The sequence below is a fragment of the Lacerta agilis genome, chromosome 10 (assembly GCF_009819535.1).
Source record: "Lacerta agilis isolate rLacAgi1 chromosome 10, rLacAgi1.pri, whole genome shotgun sequence".
Lineage (NCBI taxonomy): Eukaryota > Metazoa > Chordata > Lepidosauria > Squamata > Lacertidae > Lacerta > Lacerta agilis.
Window position 1 is genome coordinate 30,626,275 of NC_046321.1, and position 27,449 is coordinate 30,653,723.

At 42.0% G+C, this 27,449-nt stretch overlaps 2 protein-coding genes and 1 long non-coding RNA gene across 4 annotated transcripts in view; 2 read left to right on the forward strand and 1 right to left on the reverse strand.

The window, feature by feature from the left end:
- The window catches only part of GUCY2C (guanylate cyclase 2C), a 50,477-nt gene extending 30,986 nt beyond the window's left edge, over positions 1–19,491 (forward strand). Inside the window, exons 18-27 of the mRNA XM_033162204.1 lie at positions 391–528; positions 1,135–1,223; positions 4,562–4,653; positions 4,833–4,991; positions 7,131–7,323; positions 7,923–8,097; positions 12,041–12,139; positions 12,799–12,893; positions 13,751–13,827; positions 18,624–19,491. Coding sequence (XP_033018095.1) covers positions 391–528; positions 1,135–1,223; positions 4,562–4,653; positions 4,833–4,991; positions 7,131–7,323; positions 7,923–8,097; positions 12,041–12,139; positions 12,799–12,893; positions 13,751–13,827; positions 18,624–18,795 — 1,289 coding nt within the window. The 3' untranslated portion in view covers positions 18,796–19,491. The remainder of the gene's footprint in view (positions 1–390; positions 529–1,134; positions 1,224–4,561; positions 4,654–4,832; positions 4,992–7,130; positions 7,324–7,922; positions 8,098–12,040; positions 12,140–12,798; positions 12,894–13,750; positions 13,828–18,623) is intronic.
- LOC117053891 lies at positions 18,527–19,661 on the reverse strand. The gene is made up of 2 exons (XR_004427447.1): positions 19,522–19,661; positions 18,527–18,678 (listed from the first exon to the last, which is right to left on the reverse strand). It is a non-coding gene; the product is annotated as an uncharacterized LOC117053891 (long non-coding RNA).
- A 1,907-nt stretch (positions 19,662–21,568) lies between these two features.
- Positions 21,569–27,449, forward strand: part of PLBD1 (phospholipase B domain containing 1) — a 28,787-nt gene continuing 22,906 nt past the window's right edge. Inside the window, exon 1 of one of the 2 annotated variants that reach the window (XM_033162229.1) lies at positions 21,569–21,857. In XM_033162229.1, coding sequence (XP_033018120.1) covers positions 21,683–21,857 — 175 coding nt within the window. In that variant the 5' untranslated portion in view covers positions 21,569–21,682. The remainder of the gene's footprint in view (positions 21,858–27,449) is intronic. The other variant, XM_033162230.1, reaches the window with a different exon arrangement.

The following is a 27,449-nucleotide window of genomic DNA, read 5'->3' on the forward strand; positions in this document are numbered from 1 at the left end:
ACCCTACAATTCGGCTGACTGAGGCAACAGCCTGTGGTGACAAATGCATGGCCAGCCATTCTACTTTGTCTCAGGAAGTAAAATGTATTGGGCCAATTCTACCGATGACAAGTGTTTTGTTTTGTTTTGTTTGGCTTGGTTTTAGTTCATTTCATAAATTTCGTAAATTGCTTTTTGCTGAGCCCCCAAAGCAGTTTCCAACAACTTGCAATTAAAATCAACTTCATACTATACAACAATAAAAGCAGCAGGACAGTCTAAAACCACGGAGCAGAACAACCAACTTCTCCAAAGGCTTGGGAAAAGAGACAGGTATTGAGTAGACAATTGTCGACCAATTTCATCTGCTTGTTTCTGTCACACACACAAAATTCTCTCCCTGCTCCTCAGATCTCTGGACTGCTCCTGAACACCTCCGCCATGGTGACATATCTCAGAAAGGCGATGTGTACAGCTTTGGAATTATAGCACAAGAGATCATACTGCGTAAGGAGACCTTCTATACTGACAATTGTCGGGACCATAAAGGTAAACATTGTGCATAATGAAAATGCTTCATTGAGGCTGCTTGCACTGGGGCAATGCCCCGCCCATGTGCTCTGGCCTTTAGTTTAAAGGAGGCTGCCTTGCTTTCATGTAGGATTTCTATCTGTGGAGCATGTTAATTATAAATCTACTTAGACTTTCCAACATGGGGATAAGAACCTTGCTTGACCACAAATGTTCAAATACTTGTAACAGGAATGTGGTGGGACACCCAGGATGTGAGATGGCTGGGCACAGGGAGGGAGTAATGGGGGGTGTAGATTCTTATTCCTATTTTTCATCTTGCATCTTATCTTGGTGTCGTGCCGAAGAAATGCAGATATCTTCCTCAACCTGTCAGTTCACCCCAGTAGGCACTCTTAATTTCGCATGTCTCACAAATCGAAAAACCACCATATGCAGACCTTTATCAAAGAATGAGTGTGTTCATTCAGATCTAGGATTTTGGTCTGAGCCCATCTTGGGTTACAAAATATGGCCTTGACACAATCTGCTTGCCTAGAAAAGCTCTGCTTCTTGTGTTAAAAAGTGTCTTCTTCATGTGCTGAATTGTTCTCTGTGTTATATTTCCCCCCTCTCCTGTTTTAGAGAAACTTTGCAGAGTAGAAAGCAATAAAGGAGCAAGACCTTTCCGGCCAGATCTTCTATTGCATTCAGAGGGAGAGAAAAAGCAAGAGGTAAGGCCATGTTGAAAGAAAGCCAAGCTCAACTTAGTAGTAATCAGTTATGCCCACCGCATGCACAGGTTAAAACTAGCAAGTTTGACAGAGAGGAGTGTAACCAACTTTTTTCTTCCAGTGTTTTGCCTTTACACCACATTGACATCTCCTATTAACAATTCCAATGCACGGAAGCCAATGTAATGAGCTTTTCATACATTATAGTAGCTCCTGACTTAGCTGCTGGTTATTTTAACAGTTTGGAGTGGGTATGGTATGGGGGAGGGAGGGGTGCTATGGGTTAACTAGATAACACTGATTACCTGGCAAGTGTGACCTGCATTCTGATTGACTGAAAAAGTGCTAGGTGTGTGTCAATGCTTCGTTGGGTTGGGAACACTTAAAAAAAGGACTGTGAGCATGCAGTTCTCATTCCTCACACTCTATCACAGGTCCCTTGCAATAGAGCCCCTCATCCCTCACTGACCATCAAAAAGCCTGCAGCTGATCAGCTATATTGTGTAACAAGTTCAGGATAAAATAGACTTGAACTAAAGATCTCATTTTACTTTTCAGCATTCCACATTGTTCCTTTGCACTCTCCCTTATCTTTTTCATTCCTAATAAATGCTATATAATTTGACAAGTTGGGCCTTGTGTGCACTGCTGCCAACTCACAGTTAGTGACACCCTCAATCAGCTAAGCCACTTGGTATAGGCTTGGGGCTTACAAAGGAAAGCAGGCTGCTCCAGTCTCTGGGAGACTGGGTGCTGGCTCTGTGCCACTTGTAAACTGAGAGGGATCTGGTGGAGAAACACAGACTATTTTATTTTAATATTTTGTTAGAAACTGCCCAGAGTGGCTGGGGAAACCCAGCCAGAAGGGCGGGGTATAAATAATAAATTATTATTATTATTATACACCGGGGAGGGTCAAGGAAACGATGCTATCTTTGGGTTCCAGTTTTTAGTATTTCCATGAGTGGCCCAGAACTCTCTCCTGGCTGGAGTTCTCTAAGTGATTAGAGGGATGGTGGTGGCAACAATTACCAGTAGGTTTGGGTACACAGTTGGTCTACTTTGCAAGGCAGTTGTGAAAGGAAGGGCATAAGAGGGCTCCCCTAGCCTTCCGCTTCCATTACAGTATGTGCTCTCCGGCTAGGCATGTGGGAGATTGCAAGCATCCTAGAGTTTGGCATAAACACACTTCAGACCCCTGATTGCCAAATTATACAAAGTTTTAGTGAGAATGAAAAAGAAAGATAAGAGGACAAATGGACAAAGCGGAATATGGAAAATAAACAAAACCTATCTAGCCTGATCTTGCTACTTACAAACAGGCTTCTAGTCTCCTCATGTGTAGCACAACTTAGATGGTCAGTTGCAGGTTTCCTGCTGGTTGGTGATAGATAATGGTCATTTTGGTTGAGTACCGGTAGCAGCCGGTATTATTCAGCCAATTATTTTTCAGGTCTTGTTTGTCAGATAGCCTGTAAACACAGGCTATCTGCCAAACATAGGCTATCTGGGGGGGGGGGTATCAGAAAGTGACAGCTGATTCACTCACCCCAAAATACTGAATCATCTGCAACCCCAAGTAGAGCAGTTTGGAGTCCACCCTCCCTTTTTTTCAATCAAGTGGTGTATAAACTTTATGAAATAAAAATGGCTTTAAAAAAATCCCATATCACCTGAACCCAAATTTACAAGGGAAAAGCATTGAGACCGTGATGGTTTGATGACTATGTCATTTGGACAATGCAAATTGAATAGCTGCAAACACACAGTAAACTCCAGTATAGACAAGCCCTGTGGGCATACCTTTAAAAAAAAATCTGGTAAGTGATCAAGAGCAAAAATTACCAGAGTTATCCAGCCAGTTTAGTTAACATGTTTCACAACTGGCAGAAAAGAGGTGTGTCCTTTTTTGTGATGGTGGGGCAATTTCTGTTTCTGTTTGCTTTAAATTTAACGCTAAGGCCTTGCATAAGACTGATAAAGAGGTATTGTGCAAGATCTCTGTATTATTATTATTATTATTATTAATCCAATGTCTGCATTGCTTTGTTGTCTGCTCTTAAACGGAGTGTGTGCCTTTGATCATGTGGCGAAGGTAATTTGGATTCAAATCTCCATTTTGAAAGGGAGTTGCCTTTTAGGCTCTCTGGGAGTGAGAATGTGCAAATTACCCTCTCCAAGAGTGACTACAGCTCCAGGGAAAATGGAGGCTGTAAAGAGAGGGAGACCTTTGCTTCTAGGTCTGTTTGGAATTATATTTTATTTCTTATAAATACTGAGTCTGTGCTCAGGGCCGGCACGTCCATTTAGGCAGACTAGGCGGCTGCCTAGGGCGCCGAAATGGAGGGGGCACTGCGCCGCTGGCCCGCCTGCGCCCGCACCTCCCACTAAAGCAGGCTTTGGCAGGGGGCGGGACGGGCGAGCAGCGGCTTCTCCGTTACAGCGGAGAAACCGCTGCTTGCCTCTCCACCCCCCCACCTCCCGCCAAAGCAGGCTTTGGCGGGGGGGGGGGCAGAAGATTGGTGTCGCCTAGGGCGCCAAAAGCCCTAGCACCGGTCCTGCCTGTGCTGGACATGCACAAGGTGTTGTATGGGACTATTTGGGTGTATCTTTGATGTTTTGTTTTGTTTTGAGTAAAATTCTGTAAGTAAAGCTTGAATCAAACTAATGCGTCTGGACAACGTTTTAGTCCAAAAGGAGTAAGCGTTTATGCATCCAGTTGCTTCAAGCTGCAATACTTTGAACAGGGCATGTGGCAACTGGTGAAAATAGAATCCCACCCCCTTTTTTGGTATTGATGGGCCACTAGAAAAAAAAATAGGATAGTTTGTGCTTAGGTGAGGAACAAAAAGAGATATAGGTGTGGTTATGGAGATCACCCACTAAAACTTCACCACACACATTGCAAACTGCTTACCATAATAAATAAATAAAACACACTAACAAGCTTCCATATCAGGAGTGACTGCAGATGTAAAATGAGTTATTTTACTAATCAGATTTTCCATGGCAAAGGAAAAACTGGATTAAAACTGGACATGAGCAGCACCAATTCCACAATGAACTCCTGTCTGGAATAGGTGACCAGCAACAACCCATTACACCTGGAAAGGGCATGTCTACCTGAGCTTGCAAAAATAAGGGGTGGAACTTGGTGCTCCAGAAAGTGGCTGATTGAGTTATGAAAATGGTGGGAAGAAGGTTGGATATTGTTACGACATAGTCTTTGAAGCCAGTTTGGGTTGCTAAGGATTATGTGGTGGGGGAGCACTATTTTAGTTTTCATCATGCAAACCAAAATATCTAAAGTAGTCTTGTATTGGATTGTGCATCCCTAGGTATATCTCCTCGTGGAAAGCTGCTGGGAGGAAGACCCAGAAAAGAGACCGGATTTTAAGAAAATTGAGACTACCTTGGCTAAGATATTTAGGTATGAAAGTGATTTACTTTGATAGAAAAAAGTTCTGCTAAGCCAGAATGATAGTTCAGAGGGAGAGGTTTGGCAGATTTCCACTCTGGCCACATGGCAGCCATACACTGGTGTCATGTACATGAACTTCCTTGTGTCGTCAGCCTTCAAATTCATCCTTGTCCTTACAATATTCCCAGCAACTACCACAGCCAAACCAATGAAAGCTACATGGACACCTTAATCCGACGCCTGCAGCTGTATTCACGGAACCTGGAGCACCTGGTAGAAGAGAGAACTGAGCTGTACAAAGCAGAGCGAGACAGAGCTGACAGGCTTAACTTCATGCTTCTTCCAGGGTGAGTGCTGTCCAATCAGACAAGAAATCACTGGGGGGGGGGGGTTGTCTAAACAAGTTTTCATTATTGCTCATTTATAGGATTTTGTGCACCCCAGTCTCTGAGCAGCATGTGACTCAAGGGGTTCCAGCATTAAGCCAGGGTTTGGTTTCTTTGGAATGAAGGTCAATTGAAACTTTGATGTATTTAGAACATATGGCTTTGTTTACACATATACACAATCTGACTATAGGATAAAAAGCCTCACAATGTTGACACTCCAGCAGATCTTGCTTCCCTACTAGGTTTCCAGGGGAAGCCCCACAAACACATAGCTCTGGATTCAGCCCACAGAGAAACGCCAAGCATCTCTGTCCAGCTTCCAGCCCAGCTAAAATTCACAAATAAAACCCTAGCAGGGGTGATGTCAGGGGCACGCTACGTTGGCTGCAGCCTTCTGTAGGTGTGTGCCCAGCTGTGGGATTCTGCCAACCTGAAGCTCATTTACTAAATGTCTTTCACATTTTGCCTTAGTTGCCCTTTACTAAAATGCTCCAACATCTTAAGCATTTTGTAGGAAAGATGCTCCCTTCTTGGTAATCTTAGATCACATTTTCTGGATCATCTGCAGCCGTATGTTCTTTTTTAGAAGTTGTAACTAGAACTGCAAGCCCTAGGCTCTGTGGTTTTACCCACAGCACCACCCGTGCCAGCGGTTCAAATCCCCGCGACGGTGTGAGCTCCTGTTGTTTGGTCCCAGCTCCTGCCAACCTAGCAGTTCAAAAGTACGTCAAAGTGCAAGTAGATAAATAGGTGCCGCTCCGGCGGGAAGGTAAACGGAGTTTCTGTGTACTGCTCTGGTTCACCAGAAGCAGCTTAGTCATGCTGGCCACATGACCTGGAAGCTGTCTGCGGACAAATGCCAGCTCCCTCGGCCTATAGAGCGAGATGAGCGCCGCAACCCCAGAGTTGTCTGCAACTGGACGTAATGGTCAGGGGTCCCTGTACCTTTTTAAAACTAGAACTGCAGGCACTCTGCTGTGTGTGTGTGTGTGTGTGTGTGAGAGAGAGAGAGAGAGACAGACAGACAGACAGACAGAGATTTAAATGATTGCTAATTGGCCAGTAAAGCGAGATGAGTGCCACAACCCCAGAGTCGACGGCGACTGGAGCTAATGGTCAGGGGTCCCTTTACCTTTACCTTTAAATAATGAAGAGTAAGTAGACTGAATAGTATATATGAACATGAAGGCAATCCAAGTTTGGTTTCAAGCTAGTACTTCCTGATATTGTGTTAACTACGGGTTTGAATCACATAGCTGGAAGGGGAATTGGACTTACCCCATATCTTCAAGGAAGCGCTGGTCTCTGCCGGCATGGGACACAACTGCCAATAAGCTTTTGCCTGCCCCAGCCACCAGCGGCCATGATGTAGCAGAGACAGAAATTTAGTAAAACAGAATAGATTTACACAACCTGGAATTCTGCCAGGAAACAGAACTTCCATGTTAAGAGAAAGGAATTGTGTGCTTGAGTTTGTGCATACAAATAAGCAGTTCCAACACCAGTTTCCAATTCTGACCAGGTAGGTTAGAGTCAAGCAGGTTTGTCTCCTCAATTATAACACAAGCACTAATAGCTTATATATCTGTACAGCTGAAATGTCCCTGGGCATGAAAGAGGATCAAATTTGCAAAACATGACCATTTACCCACTGACCTCTAACATGTTTTGAAAGGAGATGAAGTGATTGCCCATATCATTTGTGATTTAAAATCTCAAGAATGGTGTTGTGTTTTATCATTACCAGGATTAATATAACTACTGCCAGTGTGGTGTAGTGGTTAAGAGCGGTAGACTCGTTATCCTGGGAACCGGGTTCGCATCTCCGCTCCTCCACATGCAGCTGCTAGGTGACCTTGGGCTAGTCACACTTCTTTGAAGTCTCTCAGCCCCACTCACCTCACAGAGAGTTTGTTGTGGGGGAGGAAAGGAAAGGAGAATGTTAGCCGCTTTGAGACTCCTTTGGGTAGTGATAAAGCGGGATATGAAATCCAAACTCTTCTTCTTCTGTACTGCCATATATTTTTCTGTTTTTTAAAGCGCACTTTGAAATTGAGAAGCTTCATCCTACAATACTTATCTTCTTCCTTTTGACAGGCCTGTGGTAAAGTCCCTGAAGGAAACTGGACGGGTAGAGCCAGAACTGTTTAAAGAAGTCACCATTTACTTCAGTGACATTGTAGGCTTCACAACCCTTTGTAAATACAGCACCCCTATGGAAGTGGTGGACATGCTCAATGACATCTACAAGAACTTTGATCACATTCTTGACCCTCATGATGTCTATAAGGTGACCAGAACTGGGAAGAGATAACAGAAGGCTAGGTAGAATGATTTGAGGTGAAAGGAGGTGGGTAGCAGAACATTGCCACCAATCCTTTAAGGGGCTAATCCATGCTTTACCCATTAGTGTGGACGGGAAACATTGCGATAGATTTCAGAGGCAGAAAGTGCTTACCGGTATGTTTGGGCAAAGGTCTGTAAGGAAACAGCGAACTTCATGTGCATGAATTCCCCACTGTGGAAACAGTTTAAGAGAGATGAAATAAAGGGCGGGAATTGTTTTCTTCTGAGACAGAAAGCGAAACAAAGCATATAAGAAAAAAAAAAAGGTAGCAGTTATTTTTGCTGTTTAAAATTATTGTGCAAAATAGGGAAGAAGGCTTGTTTCTCTTTAACATTTTCTTCACCTCAGAGAAAATCACAGTCACCTATAGATATTATACTGAGTACTGTTTGCAACTTCAAATACATGTGTAAACATGTCTGTTAACTGAGATGTGATAAGCATTCCCTGAGCAGGAAAGAACAGGACCTTTCAGGTTTTTCCTAAATTGGATTGCTCTTTCATTAGATAAGAAATAATGACTTTGGATCTTGTTTCAACAGGTAGAGACCATTGGAGATGCATATATGGTAGTAAGCGGTTTACCAAAGAGAAATGGCAACCGTCATGCAGTGGACATTTCCATGATGGCATTAGATATACTCAGCTTCATGGGCTCCTTTGAACTCGGACATCTTCCAGGTCTTCCTGTATGGATTCGAATAGGAATTCACTCTGGTATGGTGTGATATATATCAAACATTTGATCAAAATAAAGGAATGAAGATGGGAAAGAAACTTGGGTTGGCTTCCTTTGACATGAGCCTACCCAATCTGCCTTTTCTGAAACTATACATGAACCAAAATGCACTATCCTTTGAAATTTATACTTCTCCAAATTTTGCAAAGCCATTCTCCAACTAAATACTGTGTTCAGAAATGAGTATATTAGGGAGGAGTGTGAATGAAAAATACATAGCATGAAAATTACATTAAAAACCATAATATTAGGGGAAATTTCTTTATAATATTAGGGGAAATATGCTTCAGCACTTGTGGGTGCTTAGGGAATGAAATAAAACAAAGAAAAGTAAAGCAAAACGCTCAGAAAACTATGGGCCATTTCAGCATGCAACTAGGTACCTTTCCTGATGTTCACCACTTTTCTGTTAAAAGGCCATGTGGGAGAGGTACAATGAATAGAAAATTCAATCTCTAGAGTCTAAAGCATTGGAAACAAGAAAAAAAGTACAGTTACAAAAGCACCTACAGAAAGTCATAAAATGGCATAGGAGGAGAATATTGTTTGCATCGATTCACATACCAGCAGCGTCCACTTACCATCACATTCAAAAAAGTAATAGCAATAACAGTGGGCATATTATACAGGATACAAATCACATTTTACCAGGTACAAAAAAACAAACATAAAAAATAGAGCATCCACTGGAACTGTGATAATGTATTCCTGAAACAGAATGCCATCTCAAGGGAAGCACTCTCATCGACACGCAATAAACAACAACTACACTGTACAAGTTTGCAATGCTAAAAACAGATTTCTGGGACGACCCTTAGAGGCTCTATTCTAAAATTAATTATCAAAACAATTACAGTTTCTGTAACTGGCTCAGCAGCACAGAAGAGAAATAAGAGCAGGATGTCTACAGAGAGCCTTATCACAAGCATTTTTGGGGGAATGCATCTCTTTTTCCTTCCCTTTCCTCCTCTGACCCCAGTGCTTACGTTTCAGTCACATAGTGTTCCACTAGAGTTATGCAGCAGCTGAACACAGCTGCTCTTCTCTGTCTGCTATCGCTAATGGTTGCTTGGACAAAATATTCTACCAGCACCTTAAAAAAAAAAACCCCACAGAGAATGAAGAGCCTTCTGGAAATTGGTTGCTTTATAGTTCAAGCTGCAGTCCTTTGAGAAGAAAAGATAATCAACAGATCAAAGACTGAAGTATGACTTAGCAAATAAATGTTTTAGGGATATATAATTGTTTTCAGTTCTGAAGTTCTGTGTAGTATAATAAGGGTTGATGAACTGTGCAAGTGATGGCATTTTCAAAGGCATTCTTGTGGATCATAGGAAATGTTGGCTTAATGCACTTGTTCTGTTGACCCATCAAAAACCCTTCTGAAATGAGAAGTCTCTTCATTTCCACTCTGGTAATTCTCCTACAACAGTGGCCGTCTAAATGCTGCCCTTTTCACCGCTCTTTAGAGGGTGACTTTGAATAGAGGAAATACGGAAAGAAGGTAGTACAGTGATGATACTTAAAGCTTTTGTGGGTAGCTGAGAGTGGGAAGGGAGGAATTAAGCCCACAAATGCTCCTACTGCCTCATAGCTTCTGCCCAGCTGGAAGTTAGTCACTCTGAAATTAATACAGCTACGTGTTACTGCAATTTCTAAGCGGTGTGAGATTTCAGGAGTACCAGGCGCGCTTACCAGGGTCTGTATTTTCTTTTGGGCAATGAAGCACTGTGGAGACTGTGGTGTCTTTATAATATGTGGCTTATTTACACATACTGGTACTTACAACCTGAGCCTAGATGCAGAGAGTACAGAGCATTCACATCCCAAGAGGTTCCTGTTCCTTCCATTGCTGCAGCCGCAAATTCGAAGAGACCCCAAAACATTGTGTCTTACTCTCTCTGCAGAATAAAACAAACAGCCCCCTCATGCTCTGGCCCCGCTCCAGCTTGCAAGAGTGACACTTTTGTCCTGTTCCTTTACCTCATCCGCCCAGTGCAATTCTTTCCCTTCCTCCAAACCGCTGGCCTATTGCCTCTGCTAACTATCTGTCACATCAGGGAAGGGTTTCCCCCCATTTTCTGGCCTGCCCAGAGAGTCTCTGTTAATGGCCCTCTTAATGGGTTCATGGCTCAGCTATTCCAGTGATGAACATTTGATGGCTTCCTTGATGGGTTAATGACCGGCCATCACCAGCCTTTATTCTTCCAAAGCCCTAGCTGGATGGGGACCTGTTGCAAACCCTCTTTGGAGCTGGCCTTGCTAGCTAGCATAAACTAAATCCAGGGGTTTCTGTGTTTGGCACAGTTTAATCAAACCTTGATTAATTCTAACTTTTACTAATTCCAGGATTTATGGGTGACTTACACCCACAGACTCTGGCCCTGAATTTTTTAAACATAGAATCAGAGTTGAAAGGGAACCAATAACAATACTGTAGAATCTACAATAACAATACTGTAGTGGAAGAGAGACAGGCATGCATACAGGAGAGGACAGAGTGGGTTGATTCAGCAGATGTCTGTAGCCTGTTGCAAGCCCTCTGTCAACACCTTCATTTATTATTCTCTGTATTTAATAGCTGCAAGTCTGTTCTGGGGTGGGGTAGGATGCCAAGGAAAAGCCATGGAGTTCATGTGTCTAACCAACTGCCTCCACCATCATGATTTGACAAGTTCCTCCTCAGAAACAGTAGTCTTCATTTCATCATAGAAAAAGTGTCAGCAGTGGCATTATCTGTGGATGTGGGAGCCAGGATTAAGCAAATCTGTGAAAGTGAATGCAAGGGTCCCTGTGGGTATGCTTTGTGGCAAAGCTCTAGATTTGCCTTGTCTGGCTCCTGAACTGCCAGGTATTGAACCAACGTAGTCCCTGGCTGTAGAAGCAGAGAGCAGCACTGCTTCAAAATCACAAATAGCAGTCTTTCATAGTGAATTCAATCTCTACGTTGTATTCACTGCTCATCCTACTCAAAGTAGACCCATTAAAGTTAATGAACATGACTATGATTATCTTAAGAGTCATTCATTTCAGTGGGTCTACTTAGGGATTAATAATAATTATTTATTTATATGTTGCCCATCCACTCTGGGCAGCTTCCAACAAATTAAAGCATCAAACACAGTAAAACATCAATCATTAAAAACTTCCCTATACAGACGTCTTCCCTTCAGAGGTCTTCTAAAGGTCAGATAGTTGTTTATTTCCTTGACATCTGATGGGAGAGCATTCCACAGGGTGGGTGTGACTACCGAGCAGGCCTTCTGCCTGGTTCCCTGTGACCTCACTTTTTGTAATGAGGGAACTGCCAGAAGGCTTTTGGAGCTGGACTGAATTGAATACAGTCCTAGTTGTGCTTAGCTGGGCAGAAAAAAAGCCCTTAGACTTCTTATGGGTAGTCAGATTTTCCCTGAAAACCTTTGCTGCTTGTTGCTAGCCTTAAACTCTGACATACAGGAATCCCTATTTAGGGATTTCTGATTAATCTGATTGAATATCCTTTGCTTGCTTCTATCAAGATATTTGGTTAAACAGGAAATTTTGTTGTATGTCTTCATTGTAGTTTTGCTTGCTTATCTTATCTTATCATATAATTGTCCATTTGTTATTGGACCTGTTTTTGTGATTTTGAAACTTTTGTATATCATCTTGTGTGTTTTTATCTTTATTATTTTGTTCCCTGCTCCAAGCTATAAATTCTGTAAATGAAATATGCACACATACTCAGGCAGGACAGACCTTGTACTAGCCTGGTAAGATCTTGGCACCTCGGAAATCTGATTCCTAATGAGTCACATTGATGACTTCAAATTAATTTATGCTCAGTTTATTATGTGATCTTGAGAGTGTGTGGGCTAATCTTTTCCTAGGCAAACACTCCCTCTCCTTCTTAATTCCTGCTCTGTGCCTTATTGTTTTCAGGTCCATGTGCAGCTGGTGTGGTTGGGATTAAGATGCCTCGTTACTGCTTGTTTGGAGATACTGTGAACACAGCTTCAAGAATGGAATCTACAGGATTACGTAAGGACAAATTCACATCTACACTACACATTACTTTTTATGATCAAATCCAGAGCTCTTTACCCAGAAAACAACAACTATTTTATCATAATAAAGTAGAAGCTGACTGGGTGACCTTGAGCCAGTCACTTTCCCTGAACCTAACCCACACCATATAGGGATTGTGACAATAAACTGGGAGGAGATGTGCTGCACACAGCACCCAGAGCTTTTTGGAGAAAGGGTAGGATAACATGTAGTAAATAATCACACCATTAGAATGTTCTTCTCAAAGGACTGCTACAGTTTCTATTTCTGCTGTATTTTAGGTGTTTTTCTTAGTCCCTCTGCTTGGTGAGACATCTAATCTTCCTTCCGGCTATAAATATTCAGATTAAAGTAGCCACAATAATTAATTCAGGACAATCAGTCTCACTGAAGCCAGTAGGACAAGTCCAATATTACTTGAATGCCTTGAGGATTATTATGTCAGTTGCCTTGCTCTGTTTGTAAATGCTATTCAGAAGATGAGCATGTTTTTGAGACAATTGAGTCAGCTCATTTTTACTAATGGAACACGAGAATCTCATTATCTTAACTACATTATAGACCGGCACAACACAAAACCAAACATTAAAAAAGCAAATTAAAACACTGTATGTTTGTTTGCATGCCTATAGCTCTACGGATTCATGTAAGTGGTTCCACTATTGCAATTCTCAAGAGAACAGACTGCCAATTCCAATACGAAGAGCGAGGAGAGACATATTTGAAGGTAACAAACAAATGCACGTCCCGGTGACCCACAACATTTTGCTGATATAGGCGAAGGACAAGATTTGTACCAACCTCCACTTCTATTCAAAGAAGCTGACTGGGTGGACAGTAGAATTGTATTTCAACAACATCCTCCACCGCACTGGGAGGCAGCAGGCTAGTTTAGGCTTGGAGGGGAGTGCAGGGCAATGCACATGGCAAATACAGTTCTGTCTTCCAACAACTTGCTGCCAATATTGCACACTTCCCAGCATCTACCACCTGAGGCAGTTGCCTCACTCTGCCTAATAGAAGGCTGACCTAACACATGCAAACACACACACGTGTGTGTGTATACACACAGCATGTATTCAAATAGCCATAATTTTTCAAAATCAATCTAGAGGTGGCACACATCTAAAAGGAGGAAACATTTTAAATTACTAGTTGGGGCCATGCTATCCAGTGAATTTCATTTGAACCTGCATTTTCCACATCTAGCCCAACCTTTTAACTACTTCATCACCCTGGCTTTCTTGTTATCTATAACAAGACTTGTTGCCATTGAGGCTAGACAAGATTCCTGTATTGCAGGGGGTAGGACTAGATGACCCTCAGGGTTCCTTCCAACTCTGCAATTCTCTGATTCTATGAACAGAACTGTAGCCTCAGGTAGCTTATTCTGGTTTCTTTTCTGTATGTATTGGTTTTGGTTTAAAACACCCAGTAGGAATATGCCTTATGCTCCCCATGTTTGTTAAGTAAATTATACAAAGACAATAAAGTGCTGCAATATATAAAGAATATAAAAACATACAATACAGCAATCTAATCTTTGATCTAACCTCAAATGTATTATTCCTTATTTTGTATTAGGGCAAAGGAACTGAGATCACTTACTGGCTGACAGGAGTGAAAGACCAGAAATACAATCTTCCAACACCTCCTTCTGTGTAAGTGATTCTTGGAGAGCTGGTTGCTAACAAATCAGTATTTACAGTATCCTTTCTTTTCTCTCTTTCTGTGAATATCTTGTTTGGCATGTACTTGGCAGAGTTGAATATGGCAACCGGGCAAATGTGCATGGGGACACATGCACATATCCTAGGATCTCATGAATCCTCAATGTTGTGCAACTCACTATTCTCCCTCCAGCTTCTCCCAGTGGGAAAAACTGGAGGATGGAGTGTTGCATTATGCACAGTTTGTAAAGAGGAGTGCCACGGCCAAACACACACCCATATACTGCAGTCAATTTTTTTTTTTGTATTGAATAACAAGGTCTAAAAATTATCCTTATCTATTCACACTTACTCAAGCATACTAAAGCAGATGACCGATCTGAACATAGGTTGTGAGGAGGTCAGAGTTCAGGCAATGCATCGCAACTTCATGAATCTCCAAAATCCTAGGTTCACAATTCCTTGCATTACTCTTTTCATCTGATATGAAAAAGTTATGTCCAAGTAGTGTTAATCAGTCTTATTTATACCCATATTTCTGGGAATAAGCTCCATTGAACTTGGCAAGACCTCCAAGTAAACTTGTAGGATCACACTCTCAATGACTTGATGAAACAGATAACAATGGATGTTAGTCATCTAATTTTTACCCAGAATAGACCCATCAGAACTAATGAACATGACCCAGTTAGAGACATTAATTTCAGTCGGTCTACTCTGAGTAAAACTAGTTGAATACCCCCCAAACTAAAATTATTTAGCTAAAACATTTCACATTCTGCCTGCTTCATTAACACATTTGGTTGGATTTAAAATCAGGCAAGTTGGTAGTCCAGGTGTTCTAAGAACCCCCTGAGAACAGAGGGAATTTCCAGCAAGGTAGAAGCTGTTCTATAAGTGGGATAATTAAAAAAAGAATTAAAGGCAAAGGTAAAAGTTTAAGAATTATCCTCCAAGGCAAAGCCATGTGACGTTATGATGTTCAGTCTGTATCTACAGAAGTCCTCTTGTTTTGACCCCAGAACTGGGTTTTCCCCCCCCCTCTACTGGAAATATTCCCAAGTCTGAAAGGTCAAAATGTTTTGTAACAGGTTGTTCAGGGGTGTTGTGTGTGTGTGTGATTACTGACTTAAGATTTCTGAAATAGGCATGAAAGACTGTAGTTGTTTTCCCAACATACTGCATATGACATTCAGGGCATTTGCATTCTGTAACATTTATTATAGAACTAAGGTGGTATTTTGGTTTATATAATAGGTCTTGCCAGTCATTCTGCTCTTGAAGATGAGTTTCCCTAGTTTGTGTTACAGATCTATGACAAAGCTTAAACAATTAACTCAGTAATTTCAGGCCTCTCTTTATTTTGTCAGTCACGTGTCTTAACTCCTGGTGTGAACATCCTGCTACTCCTTACAGGCTTGCACACAGGTGTTTTGGGAGGGGCCCATAAGTAGGCAACACTTGGACCTAAGGTGAATTACAAATGTGGTGGCATGACTGCCATTTTATTTTAAAAGCATTTCTAAACCACTTAGTGTTTTTAAAATTGCTAAGCAATGCACACACTATATACAATACAAACGCAATATCCATTAAAATATGCATGTTTTTAAAAACAGAATCAAAAATGTTTGTTTAGGTTTGCTCTTACGAAAAGGAAAAAGATTGGGGGGGGGAGTAGGATATCTTTTCTTTATTCAATTCAATTCAACCATTTTTATGGTTTGTAGCCAATGGCCATTACAATACAATATGAATACAAATCAAAGGACACCACAATTGACTATTCTGAACAACATTTGGAAGTATACCACTGTGATTATTTTTTCTATCTGGCATCTTGATCCTGTGGCTCAATGAAAGATGTGATGTTAATACAGTGGTACCAGTGGCGGAGCGGAGAGCAGGTGGGGATGGTGGCTGGCACGCGTCTTGGGGGCATAGTGCACGTTCTGGGGGCATGGCACCCAGCATGGGCAGGGGGGCAGCTGCAATAGCACCCCACCGGGATCATGCTGCCGGGGGCAGTGCGCTCCTCTTCCTCCGCCAGTGAGTGGTACCTCTGGTTACGAACTTAATTTGTTACAGAGGTCCATTCTTAACCTGAGGTACCACTTTAGCTAATGGGGTCTCCTGTTGCTGCTGCCGTGCGATTTCTGTTCTCATCTTGGGTCAAAGTTCTTAACCCGAGGTACTACTTCTGGGTTAGCGGAGTCTGTAACCCGAAGTGTTTGTAACCTGAGGTGTTTTTAACCCAAGGTACTACTGTACTGACATGCACCACTGAAGCTGATGTGTGTGTGCTCTTACATAGTTTTGCAGGAAGCTTCTCTGCCTTTAATTTGTGAGTGGTACAGCTTTGTTCATATGAGGTTATTCAAGGAAGGGGGAATGGGATCCTTTGCTCAAGTGACACTGGTGTCGGATTATAATTCTTGGAATGTTTATTACATTTTTCTGTGCTAAGCCTTCCTTCTTTCTTTTGCATTACTTGTTTCCCAGTCACTCTCCTTTTTAATTTTCTTCTTTTATAGAGCTGAAATATTAAGTATCGTATTTTTTTCATGTATAAGACTAGGTTTTTTCCCTTAAAAATAATGTCCAAATTTTGGGGGTGTCTTATACATGGATAGATCTCCCCCCATTTTCTTAAATCAGAGTCCTAAAAATAGGGGACATCTTATACATGGGGGTGTCTTATAGACAGAAAAATACATTAATTCTTCACTACTTTGAATATCTGCAATAATAGGCTTCCTATATTCATATATTAATGTTCTTGATATATTGATGATATTGATCTATTTCATATTCCAAATAATAGAAGATACAGAAAAAGGAAACAGAGAATAAAATTTGACAGCTGCTCCCCCAAGATCTAGAAGCTAAATTTTGGCCGGGCTTGACTTGGTACAGTAAGGGATATTATCCATGCCCAAGGCAAGTCCAGCTAAGCCTCTGACATAGATCTTGAGTGTCACTAGCATACTGCCATAATACTATAACTCAGGGGAGTTCAATGAAACTGAATGCTGGAAGAGTCAAGATAACCAAAAGAAAGCACTACTTCATACAGTGCATTGTTAAACTGTGGAATTGCTTCCACAAGAGGTAATGGTGTTAACCAACTTGGATGGCTTTAAAAGATTAAACAAATGCATGGAGGATATGGCTATCAATGGCCAGGATCACTGTGTTCTACCTTAACTTTCAGAGGCAGTATGCCTCTAAATACCAGATACTGCATAGGGAATTGCAAGTGCCATTACACTCAGATCCTGCTTGGAAGTTTCCCATTGGCATCTGGTTGGCCACTGAGAACAAAATGCTGGATTAGATGCACCCTGACCTGATACAGCAGGCACTTCTAGGTATGCTCTTAAGTAGGGCAAATCTAATCCTTGCCCACTAGGCTGTGGCCCCAGTCCAGATCATACAATATATCCAAGCTACTAAACACAGAGCAAAAGAAGTGTAGCTGCAAGTTTCCCCCTTCACAGCCAATAGGAACTCAAGGGAAAGAGACTTTGTTTGGGGTTGCGACATGAGGGAGGGGGTTAGATTTTCACTATACTGGAGCCCTGGGCTTAGTCCTTCCCCTGTATAAATAAGAATTATAAATATAAATAAAAATTAGTCCAGGAAGTTATCTGTGAAAATGGTTCAGTTGCACCATTTCTACCTTGCTTCCATCCTACATACTGGGCATCCACATTCATCCTTGACAAGAAATTCCCTATATTGTTCTGTGTAGCAGCAAAGATGGGTGACATTCCTCATCTGCAGTTTTGTCTTCTGCTCCCTATGGAGGTGTCAAAATGCCATTTAACTGATATACATGTCAAACCTCAAGGCCGTTTCTTGAAGTCATAAGATTGGAGGATCCAGTTCCCCCAGCATGCCTCTTATCTTGGTCCACATAATTCTTAAGTCCAATCGTGTGCTAATGCGAATTTTTGAACATCTAACTTAGCCCCAACCAGCGTTTTGATTTATGAGAATCTAGGTGCTGCCTAGTAGATAGAAACTATCCTTTAAATTTGGTTTGTGATGGAACTCTTTTTCTGATCTCTGTTTGCCCAATTAATCCCCCAGATTTTATTGCTCTCTGATTGTAAATCAATCTTTCTTCCATTTGGGATTTTGACTGGTTGACTTTGTAAGCTCAGGGGGTATTCCTCTCTCATATGGCATTACTATTTTTTGTTACTTGTGTAAACCAAGGACCGGCTGGAGTCACCTTGCAATGAGAGGATTATAGTTGTGCTTGCTCGTGTCCTGGTTTGTGGTTATCCCAGAACCTTTGGGACCTTTCTGACCAGAGGTTAGGGTTCAAGGGAAGTAATGGCAGCGGAACTCCTAAGGAAGGTGGCAGTCCTTGGAAGTTGGTTGCAGTGCAACAGTGATGATCTGACATTCTCCATCAAGAGCTCCAAACAGAGAGCTCCAGAATAATGTGTTGTTGGCCTTCAGCCAGTGGCGGAGCCTCATGCTCCGCCACTGAGGGGTGGAGAGCAGGCAGGGACAGGGCTGGCGTGCGTCAAGTGGCATGGCACCCAGCACGGGGGGGGGGGCAGCCATGATGGCACCCCACTGGGATTGCGCTGCTGGAGGCGGTACGCTCCCCCTGCACTCCTCTTCCTCCGCCAGTGCCTTCAGCATTATGAATGGATTTCAAATATCAAGTAAGGAAGGTTGAATAGAAGAATCTTTGAAGGCCTTATAATTAAGAATCATAGTAAATATATCTCGAGTCACTTAAACCAATTTTCTCCTGCTATTTCCAGGGAGAATCAGCAGCGTTTGCAAGCTGACTTTGCTGAGATGATAACCAACTGTCTTCTGAAAAAGCAAACAGAAGAATTTCAGGTGCGAGAGATTACACGTGTGCCTAGTTGTCGCAAAGGCACTCTGGAATACCTGCAGCTGGCTACAGAAAAAACCAGTACCTACCTGTAAAACTGGATAAAGAGCACGACCCAAGAACCCCTGAAAGTTAGATTTAAATTTTACACAACCTACATATTTGCAGTATTGTATGGGTGGATTGAGGACAGAAATGTGATCCTACCTTTGTGAGTCCTCTGTAGTTAATATTCTGAGGGAAGAACATTCGTTCTGCTGTACTACACTGGCAAAACTGCAAATGACTCAATGCAAGATGCTTCTTGATGAATTGGAAGCTTTACCGATACACTGCTTCCTAAAACTGAGGAGGAAGGAAACAGGGCAGCTCCCCAGAGGGCACCTCCCTTCACATCTAGTCTGGTGCTTGTGCGCTAAAGTAGCAGTAAAGGAAGACAGCAAAGCAGGCACCTGCACAATGCAGATACCATTTTTGCACTATGATAAAGGTACAGTGGATGTCAGAGGGCAGTCCCATTCCTGCTATAGCCTACATTGTCATGGATACAGCTGGAGTGAGGTCTGGTGCAATTTAGAGGTATGGGAAGACTGCATCCGACAAATATTTTATAAGCCACTTTGAGAATTGGGGGAAATGTTTTACATAAAACAAATAAGCAAGCAGTACATGCACTGTATAAAACTGACTATGGGTCACATTCTAGCCAGTGTAAGGTTTTATAGTCACATTAGACTTCAATTATTAGAGATCCACTTAAGCCACAGTCCATGGGTATAAATATGCTAAGACCAGAAAAAACGACATTTTGGATAGCGTACCCGAATATATTTGGCAGTAACCCTCAATATCATGGGCAAAGGCTGCAATGGAACAAATAACTGAAAACAGAAAGCAGTTAAATTGAACAAACTCCATAGCTGTATATATAGTGTGATGAACATTTTTTTCAGCTGTATTTGTCAGCTATAAATCATAAACTGAAGCTACAATGTAATAGCTCATCTATTTCTTCCTTGACAATAACTTGTGATATAGAGAAGTGTGGAACAAGAAAAGTTGCTTTGTTGTGAAATAAAGTACATTTGTAGCTGAAAAATCATGTTTTGGTTTAAGAAAACAAAACCATAACTGAAGAAGTGTGCATGCACACGAAAGCTCATACTAAGAACAAACTTAGTTGGTCTTTAAGGTGCTATTGGAAGGAATTTTTTTATTTTGTTAAAACCATAACTGCATACACGTCACTGTTTAGTAGTAGGACTTTTATCCTTAACACCTAAAATAAGGCACACCAGCACTTCCTATGGGTAACATCTGTAGCGGACTGCATTCTTCCTCCCACAGGTTCCATGTAAAATCAGTCTGGGGCATAAGTCCAATGTGGATCACTTTCTAACTAATGATCTTCTGACCCACATGTGATAATCTCACAGGGAAATTAGAATGGTAACCATGGGTTCTACATTCATATACTCACCATTTTGGCTCCTTGCAACTGAGAACAGAACAGCACCCTCTCCCACACAGCAGAAAATCTATTTGACCTTGGGTTGATTCCCCCCCCCCCCCGTCATGAAGTTGGGGATTAAAAATACCACTACCTAAACAAACCTTTGGAACAAAAATAACCTTTGATCTTGCCTCTGGACTAAATCACAAGATTGCTTGGTGTCTTTAGAGTGGAACTTTGATAGGAGACACTTTTCTTCATAGAGCACATGACTAGGATATTTTCACAGAAAATGCCAATCCATGTGCTATTTGGACAACTGAAAATGCTGGGTCTATCACAATGTAACAGCACACAAGAGGTTTGTACACACAAAGATACTATAGAAAGTAATGCTTTTTCTTTTCATGTTTAGTGAGTTATGGATTTGGATAATCAAAGAATGGTCCAATGGTCTTAAACCTGAGGTTTCAAATCCCTACTTAATTTGGTAGAACAATAGTTGTTTTCTGGTGTGGTGTGTAAAATTTAGAAATGATCTCAATTTGTTACAAAATGGACTTTAAAAAGAAGTGAAACTCCAACCCCAACATACAGTACTACAGAGCAGCATGGCTACCTGCAGTTTTTGTTTTTCTCATAAAATAAGTTTAGCATTCCAGAAAGTTATCCCACTCTACAATTGTAAGAAGATGAATTTCCACTGTCTAATGATAGGAATTTGGGGGAGGGTGGGCTTACATGCTCTCCAGCCAATGGGTAACACTACCTCGATTTGGGCTTTACTGGCTCTTTCTCACTTCACCACCTAAAATTAATCTCCAATTTTGCTAACATGTCAGATGTTTGGTATCTAACAGCAAGCTAACCTAATTAATCATGCAGTCTGATAGAAAGAAATAAGCCCCACTGAGTCCAATGGAAATTACTCAGTGCAGCTTACTTCCGAGTTACAAACCACACACTTTGGAGAACTTGAAATACTGTAGCCTAGCCATATTTTTTACCACTCTTAACAACACCTCAATAAGATCTAATTCCGTATGATGTGATCTCGAACAGAGACTCATAAGCACGCCTTAGAAGGGTTTGGGACTGGGGTGGTTCGTAAACCACTTTTAAACCACTTTATTTTATCCACCCCGATTAGCAACTACCACAGGGAAGCGAAAGCGCACGCGGGGCGAAACCACAAACCGTGTGTTTCATTCACAGAGAAACGCCTTCCCAGCTGCGCCTCCTTCAGCCTCCTTGCACAACTAATAATAGGCCTAATATATAAAAAGAAATGAAAAAGGCGAAAAAGCCCGGGGCGGGAGAGGAGGTGGGTGGCGACGTTCCCGGTTTTCTAATCCTACGACGCCGAGCCTGCTAGGGCGGGGCCTGTTGTGGCTACCCCGGGGCAGCGGGGCTGGCAGAGGGCGGGCCATGCCCTGACTGAGGACGGGCCGGCAAAGTTAGGCAAGTCGCGGGGCCGCCTCCGTCTGAGACACAACAAACACACACACACTGACCAGGCGCAACTCGGCATGGCCCGGCGCGGCGGCGGCGGCGCCTTCTTCCCGCCCTCTTCCTCTTCCTCCTCCAGCCGGTGGTGGTCCTGCTCTTGGGGGCTTTTCCTTCTCTGGGCCGTGGCAGAAACTCGAGCAGGTGAGAACGACCACAGACGCGTGTCTGGAAAGTCCCCGGGAAGAGCCTGCTCAGGCTCGGTACTAGCCTACGTTTACGGGCAACCCGGTTCCAAGGAAGGAGGGAGGAGCAGCCGGACACCTTTCTGGAACAGGCTGTCTCTTGTTTTCACACACACCCCGCTGCCCCTTTCCAGAGCCTGCCCTTGCTGAAAAAGATGCAACATTTTTTTTAAAAAAAATGCTCACGGAGACGCCGCTCGTTCGGAGCTGAAACGGCACCGAGCGCTGATAGGTGGAGGCTGCCCAGGTTCTAACATTTCAAAAACAAAAGGACTTATCCTGGAGGAGTCGGGGGTGCATGGCATCTCTGTAGGTTGCTGTGGGGCTGCAGGGTCTCCAAACTCATGCAGCTGTTTTGTTCCTTAAGAAAGACCCAATGTCTTGTCATAAGAGGATGTGTGTGTTTGTGTGTGTGTGATTTGATTGATCCCAAAATGAGACATCTCCTCCAACCACCACCACCACCTTGGTAATTTTACTCTATACTACAAAGACGAGTTTTTCCTTGCAGTTGTAACTTTTAATGTTTGTACCTTAGCAGCTGTCAGGCCACATGGATCGAAAAGGGGGCATCCAACAGTAAAAAGAAATGCGGGCATAAGCTGCAGTTAAGCGAAGCTGCCTGCATAGCTTGCATAAAGTCTTCCATCCCTCAACTCATTCTACTAGTCAGAGAACAAATTGTACACAACACTTAAGGAATGTGAGACACCATCAGGGCACTCTGTATTCTGAATTATGAAAAAGCCTCGAGCCCACATCAAAGCTTGGAAATATTAGCGTTGTAGGAGCTATTGCCTTGTAGATGAAGTTGTGTTTCCTGTACTTTTAAAAGAAGCCTTGCAAAATAGAAGAAAAGCCACTGATTCCAATATTAGCTGTGTTAATTTAAAGTATTTTTATAGCACATCGTCATCATAACTAACTATCACATGGCATTAACAATGGTGCTTGTAATCTTGGAATATATTATTAAACTGTGCATGAATCAGTTGGAGCTATGAATTAACGATGTTGCACAGTCTTCAGCTTTAATGAGAGCTGAAAGAGATGTGACAGCAGTGACATATATATATATATATATATATATACACACACACACACCTCACTTGTGGTCCGCCATGCAAATTGACCTATCTGTGTGGAGAGTCAGGACACCAGCAGATAATATGTACTGCTGGTGTGTTAATTTTATGGGTGAATGGGCAAGCTGACATAGTGAGTTCAATTATACATTCAACCAATACAGTTTACTTGTGGCCACCATCTATTCTGGCACTTATTAGCTGAAGTTGCTGCAGCTCTTGCTCAATTTCTGCCTCAGCATATTCCCCCCCCCCCGGTCTTGTTTTAAATCTTTATTTAACATTGCCCAAACAACCTGGATGCACCTTTAGAGCTGCTGTCTTCAAAAAATAATATACAATATTATGGCATCTCAACATATTTCCAATGGCCATATTATTCTGATGTCTCACTTTGTATTTCCTTTGAAGGGTCATGCTAACCTTTTGGATATAGGTGCATGTAACTCAAAAAGCCTGGCTTTCTTAACTTCTTCCTATCAGCCCTGGTATCTAAGAGAAGTGTGAAAACATAAGCACCCCATTTATCTTGATGGGAGTGTGAAGTATGCAACCTAGTGTTAGCTTTCACAGCACCTCAGAAATTCAGCAACTGGATGCTTCAGGGAAGCCCAGAAGTAGGATAGGAAACCTTTTTCCATTTACAGGTAGGTAGCCGTGTTGGTCTGCCATACTCAAAACAAAAAAAAAAAAAATCCTTCCAGTAGCACCTTAGAGACCAACTCAGTTTTTTCTTGGTATGAGCTTTCGTGTGCTTTCAGATACACTGAAACAGAAGTCACCAGATCCTTATATATAGTGAGAGAGTGAGGAGGGGTAGCCTATGACTCAGAAGGGTGGTGGGAATGGGTGATTGGCTGATAGGTGTGGGAAACCTGTTGATGACTGTTAACGACTGCAATTAGCCTTACAGGAAAAAGCAAGGGGTGAGATGGCTAAAGATAGCTTTGTCATGTATAATGAGATAAGAATCCAATGTCTTTGTTCAGACCAGGTCTCTCCATGGTTTTAAGTTTGGTAATGAGTTGCAATTCAGCAACTTCTCTTTCCAGTCTATTTCTGAAATTCCTTTGTATCAAGACAGCTACTTTGAGATCTTGTATAGAATGTCCTGGGAGATTGAAGTGTTCTCCTACTGGTTTCTCTGTCTTGTGATTTTTCCTTTTGTTCACCAGTTATCCCTCTTTAAGGGAAATGGGTGGCGCCGTGGGTTAAACCACAGAGCCTAGGGCTTGCCGATCAGAAGGTTGATGGTTTGAATCCCCACGATGGAGTGAGCTCCCGTTGCTCGGTCCCTGCTCCTGCCAACCTAGCAGTTTGAAAGCATGTCAAAGTGCAAGTAGATAAATAGGCCCGGAAGCTGTACGCCGGCTTCCTCAGCCAGTAAAGCAAGATGAGCGCCTTTACCTTTACCCCTCTTTAGCGGATCTAATTGCAATCACAACCTTGACCAGCCAATATAAATAAAGCTACGGAATGCTTTGAATCCAGAATTTGGCAAACTCAATGTTGTACAAATGTAGGTAAATGGATAGTTAGCTGAGCTACTTAAATGCTCAGTGAAATATCTGATTTGGCACCATCGGTCATTTCTGCTTGTGCATCCAATTTCCGAAAGGTTACAAAATTTTTGTTTAATGTGTACAAATAGTGTAATAATAACAGAAAGGAACCATGCAATTCTGAAGATGGCAAATGTTAAGCTTGTCCTTTAACTTCAGGGTGTTGTTTTTGTGGCAGAAAGTGAAACAGGTAGCTCTGAGCAAGTTCTGCAATTGTGGAAATTCAGCAATTCAGAAATGGTTTCCTCTAAAAGGAGATGGGGAAGGGAAACCATTTAGTTCCTTTGCTGTCGTAAGTTTTAAAAGCAAAGAGATTTTGGGAAGAATGATTGCTGATCATGTTTTTGAAATCAAAGTTGACACTTTAAAAAACAAACACAACTGACCAAAAAGGAAGATTTAAAAAGGTTTTTTTTAATAAATAAAAATTGTGCCCCCCTCGCATTTGTTAGTGCTTTTTTGAAGCACTTGTATATTTATCTGGATAGAGTAAAGATTACCACAATAAGCTGAAAATAAGTGTCAAAGTACAGTAGTGCTACCATGCTGAACATAGTTCTTTCTTTAGTTTATCACACTTTAACGTATGTGTAGATGGAAAACCTGCAAATGCAATATTGTGACTTGTCTGGAATGCATGTTGTTATCTCCTTCCCTTCATGGATTACTGCTTTGTTGTGTTGAAGGGGCTTGAATAACTTCACGACGCTATGAGCTATGGCATGCAGGGCCACCCAAGACGGACAGGTCATAGCCGGGAGTTTAGACCAAATGTGATCCACCCGGAGAAGGAACTGGCAAACCACTCCACTATTTTGCCAAGAAAACTCCATGGACATAAAAAAGGAGAAGCTTTGAGAAGAAAGAGTTTCCAAGGCATGCTCCGGTTCATGGGGTCATGGAGAGTCGAACATGACTAAGACGACTAAACAACAACATCTCCTTAGGTCTCATTTGTTGTCCATTCCCTTTGAGTCTAAGGGTGATGTTTGCAGTTTTTCTTGTTTTTCCTTTTTTGTGTACACTTTGTGTCTTTGCATAACTTTGCGCATTCTCTAGATGAATATCTAGAGGGTGGAAAATACATGCAGAATATGCTTAGCTGTGCAATTCCTGCCAGAAAAAAAGTGTCCACGCCCTTGCAAGAAGATCTAGAGGGAGGATAGAAATTGAACCACATTAAATTTATGCTAAGTCTAGATATGCAGCTATTTCTCTGGCAGGGATCCATGCCTTTAAAAATCCAAAAAGTACAGCTTTCTCCATCAGTATGTCTTCATAGGAAGAAAAGCTCTACCTTTTGGATTTCTGTCTGCAGGTGTTAAAAGCACAGGAGCCCTGCTTAAAAAAAAAAGTGTAGCAGATCTATCTATAAAGCAGTGTACCTTAAAAAAAACAAGCCTGCATTGATGTGCCCTGTTCTGTGGTGCTGTTGTTTGGTGGTTTTATTTTAGGCTTTTAATGTGAATTTTATTTGTTTTTAATTGTGATATTTTTCTAACCTACCCTGGCACCATTTGATGAAGCGCAGGCTACAAGTACAAAAACAAAAAAAATCCACCAGGTATGCCAACTATTGTATTCCTGCAGGCTATGGTGCTCTCCAGATAGTGATTCAGAGGCTGAAAGTATATTGTTGCCCACCACCCCAATCTCCAAGTGGTATGAGATTCCTGGGGTTCCAGGCACTTACCCAGGGTTCATGTTTCCTTTCGGAGTGAGGCACAGTGGAGATTGTGGTGTCTTTATGATATATGGTTTATTGCAGTGCTATTTTTATAGAAAAAGAGGTGCTGGAACTCACCGTGAACGCCTCCCTTGTTCTCTTATAATAGCAATGGCACCCACCTTAGAGGTGCCGGAACTAAGTTCCAGTGAGTTCCAGTTGAAAAAGAGCCCTGGTTTATTGACACATAAACATGCAATGGAGAGGTTCACAGCATTAATACCCAATAGCCATAGCCTTGGATTCAAACAGACATCAGACATTGATTGCTCTCTGACTCTGTTTCAAGCTTGCTGCTTTACTTCTAGTTTACACCACACTCTAAAACTCTCTGCTTTATACTCTGGCTTTATCTGTTGAGGGAGCCCCCTCCCCCACCTATTTGCCATCACCAAGCCCCTTTAATGCAGTGTTTTTCAACCTTTTTTGGGCAAAGGCACACTTGTTTCATGAAAAAAATCACGAGGCACACCACCATTAGAAAATGTTAAAAAAATTAACTCTGTGCCTATATTGTCTATATATAAAGTAATTTTCCCATGGCACACCAGGCAACATCTCGCGGCACACTAGTGTGCCGCGGAACAGTGGTTGAAAAACACTGCTTTAATGGGCCATCACCTCACCTCCTGCCATTCCTCCCAAATGAGCCCAGGGCAGCAAATGGCATGTGGTGGTAAAACATATTTAAAACGTCTTTAAAACAATTCCAATATAGATGTAGACTGGGAAAGACCTCAAAAGGATAGTTGGAAGAGGAAAGTCTTCACCAGGCGCTGAAAAGGCAATAGAGATGGTGCCTGTATAATATTTAAACAGGTTTTCCCCCCCCAAAAGGTAGGTGCTGCAATACTAAAGACCTGCTTCCTATATTGTATGGAATGAACCTGTTGATAAGATGGTGCCTGCAGGAGGCCCTCACTTCCAGAGCACAGTGATCAATTGGGTATATAAGGGGATGGATAGATAGATAGATAGATATAGATAGATATAAAAAGTAATTAATTACAAGTGTGCAGAGTAAGATAAGACACACACAAAAAGGAAAGTTACAGGTAGATCGCCGTGTTGGTCTGCCGTAGTCAAAACAAAATAAAAAAAATTCCTTCCAGTAACACCTTAGAGACCAACTCAGTTTTTTCTTGGTATGAGCTTTCGTGTGCAAGCACACTTCTTCAGATACACTGAAACAGAAGTCACCAGACCCTTATATATAGTGAGAGGGTGGGGAG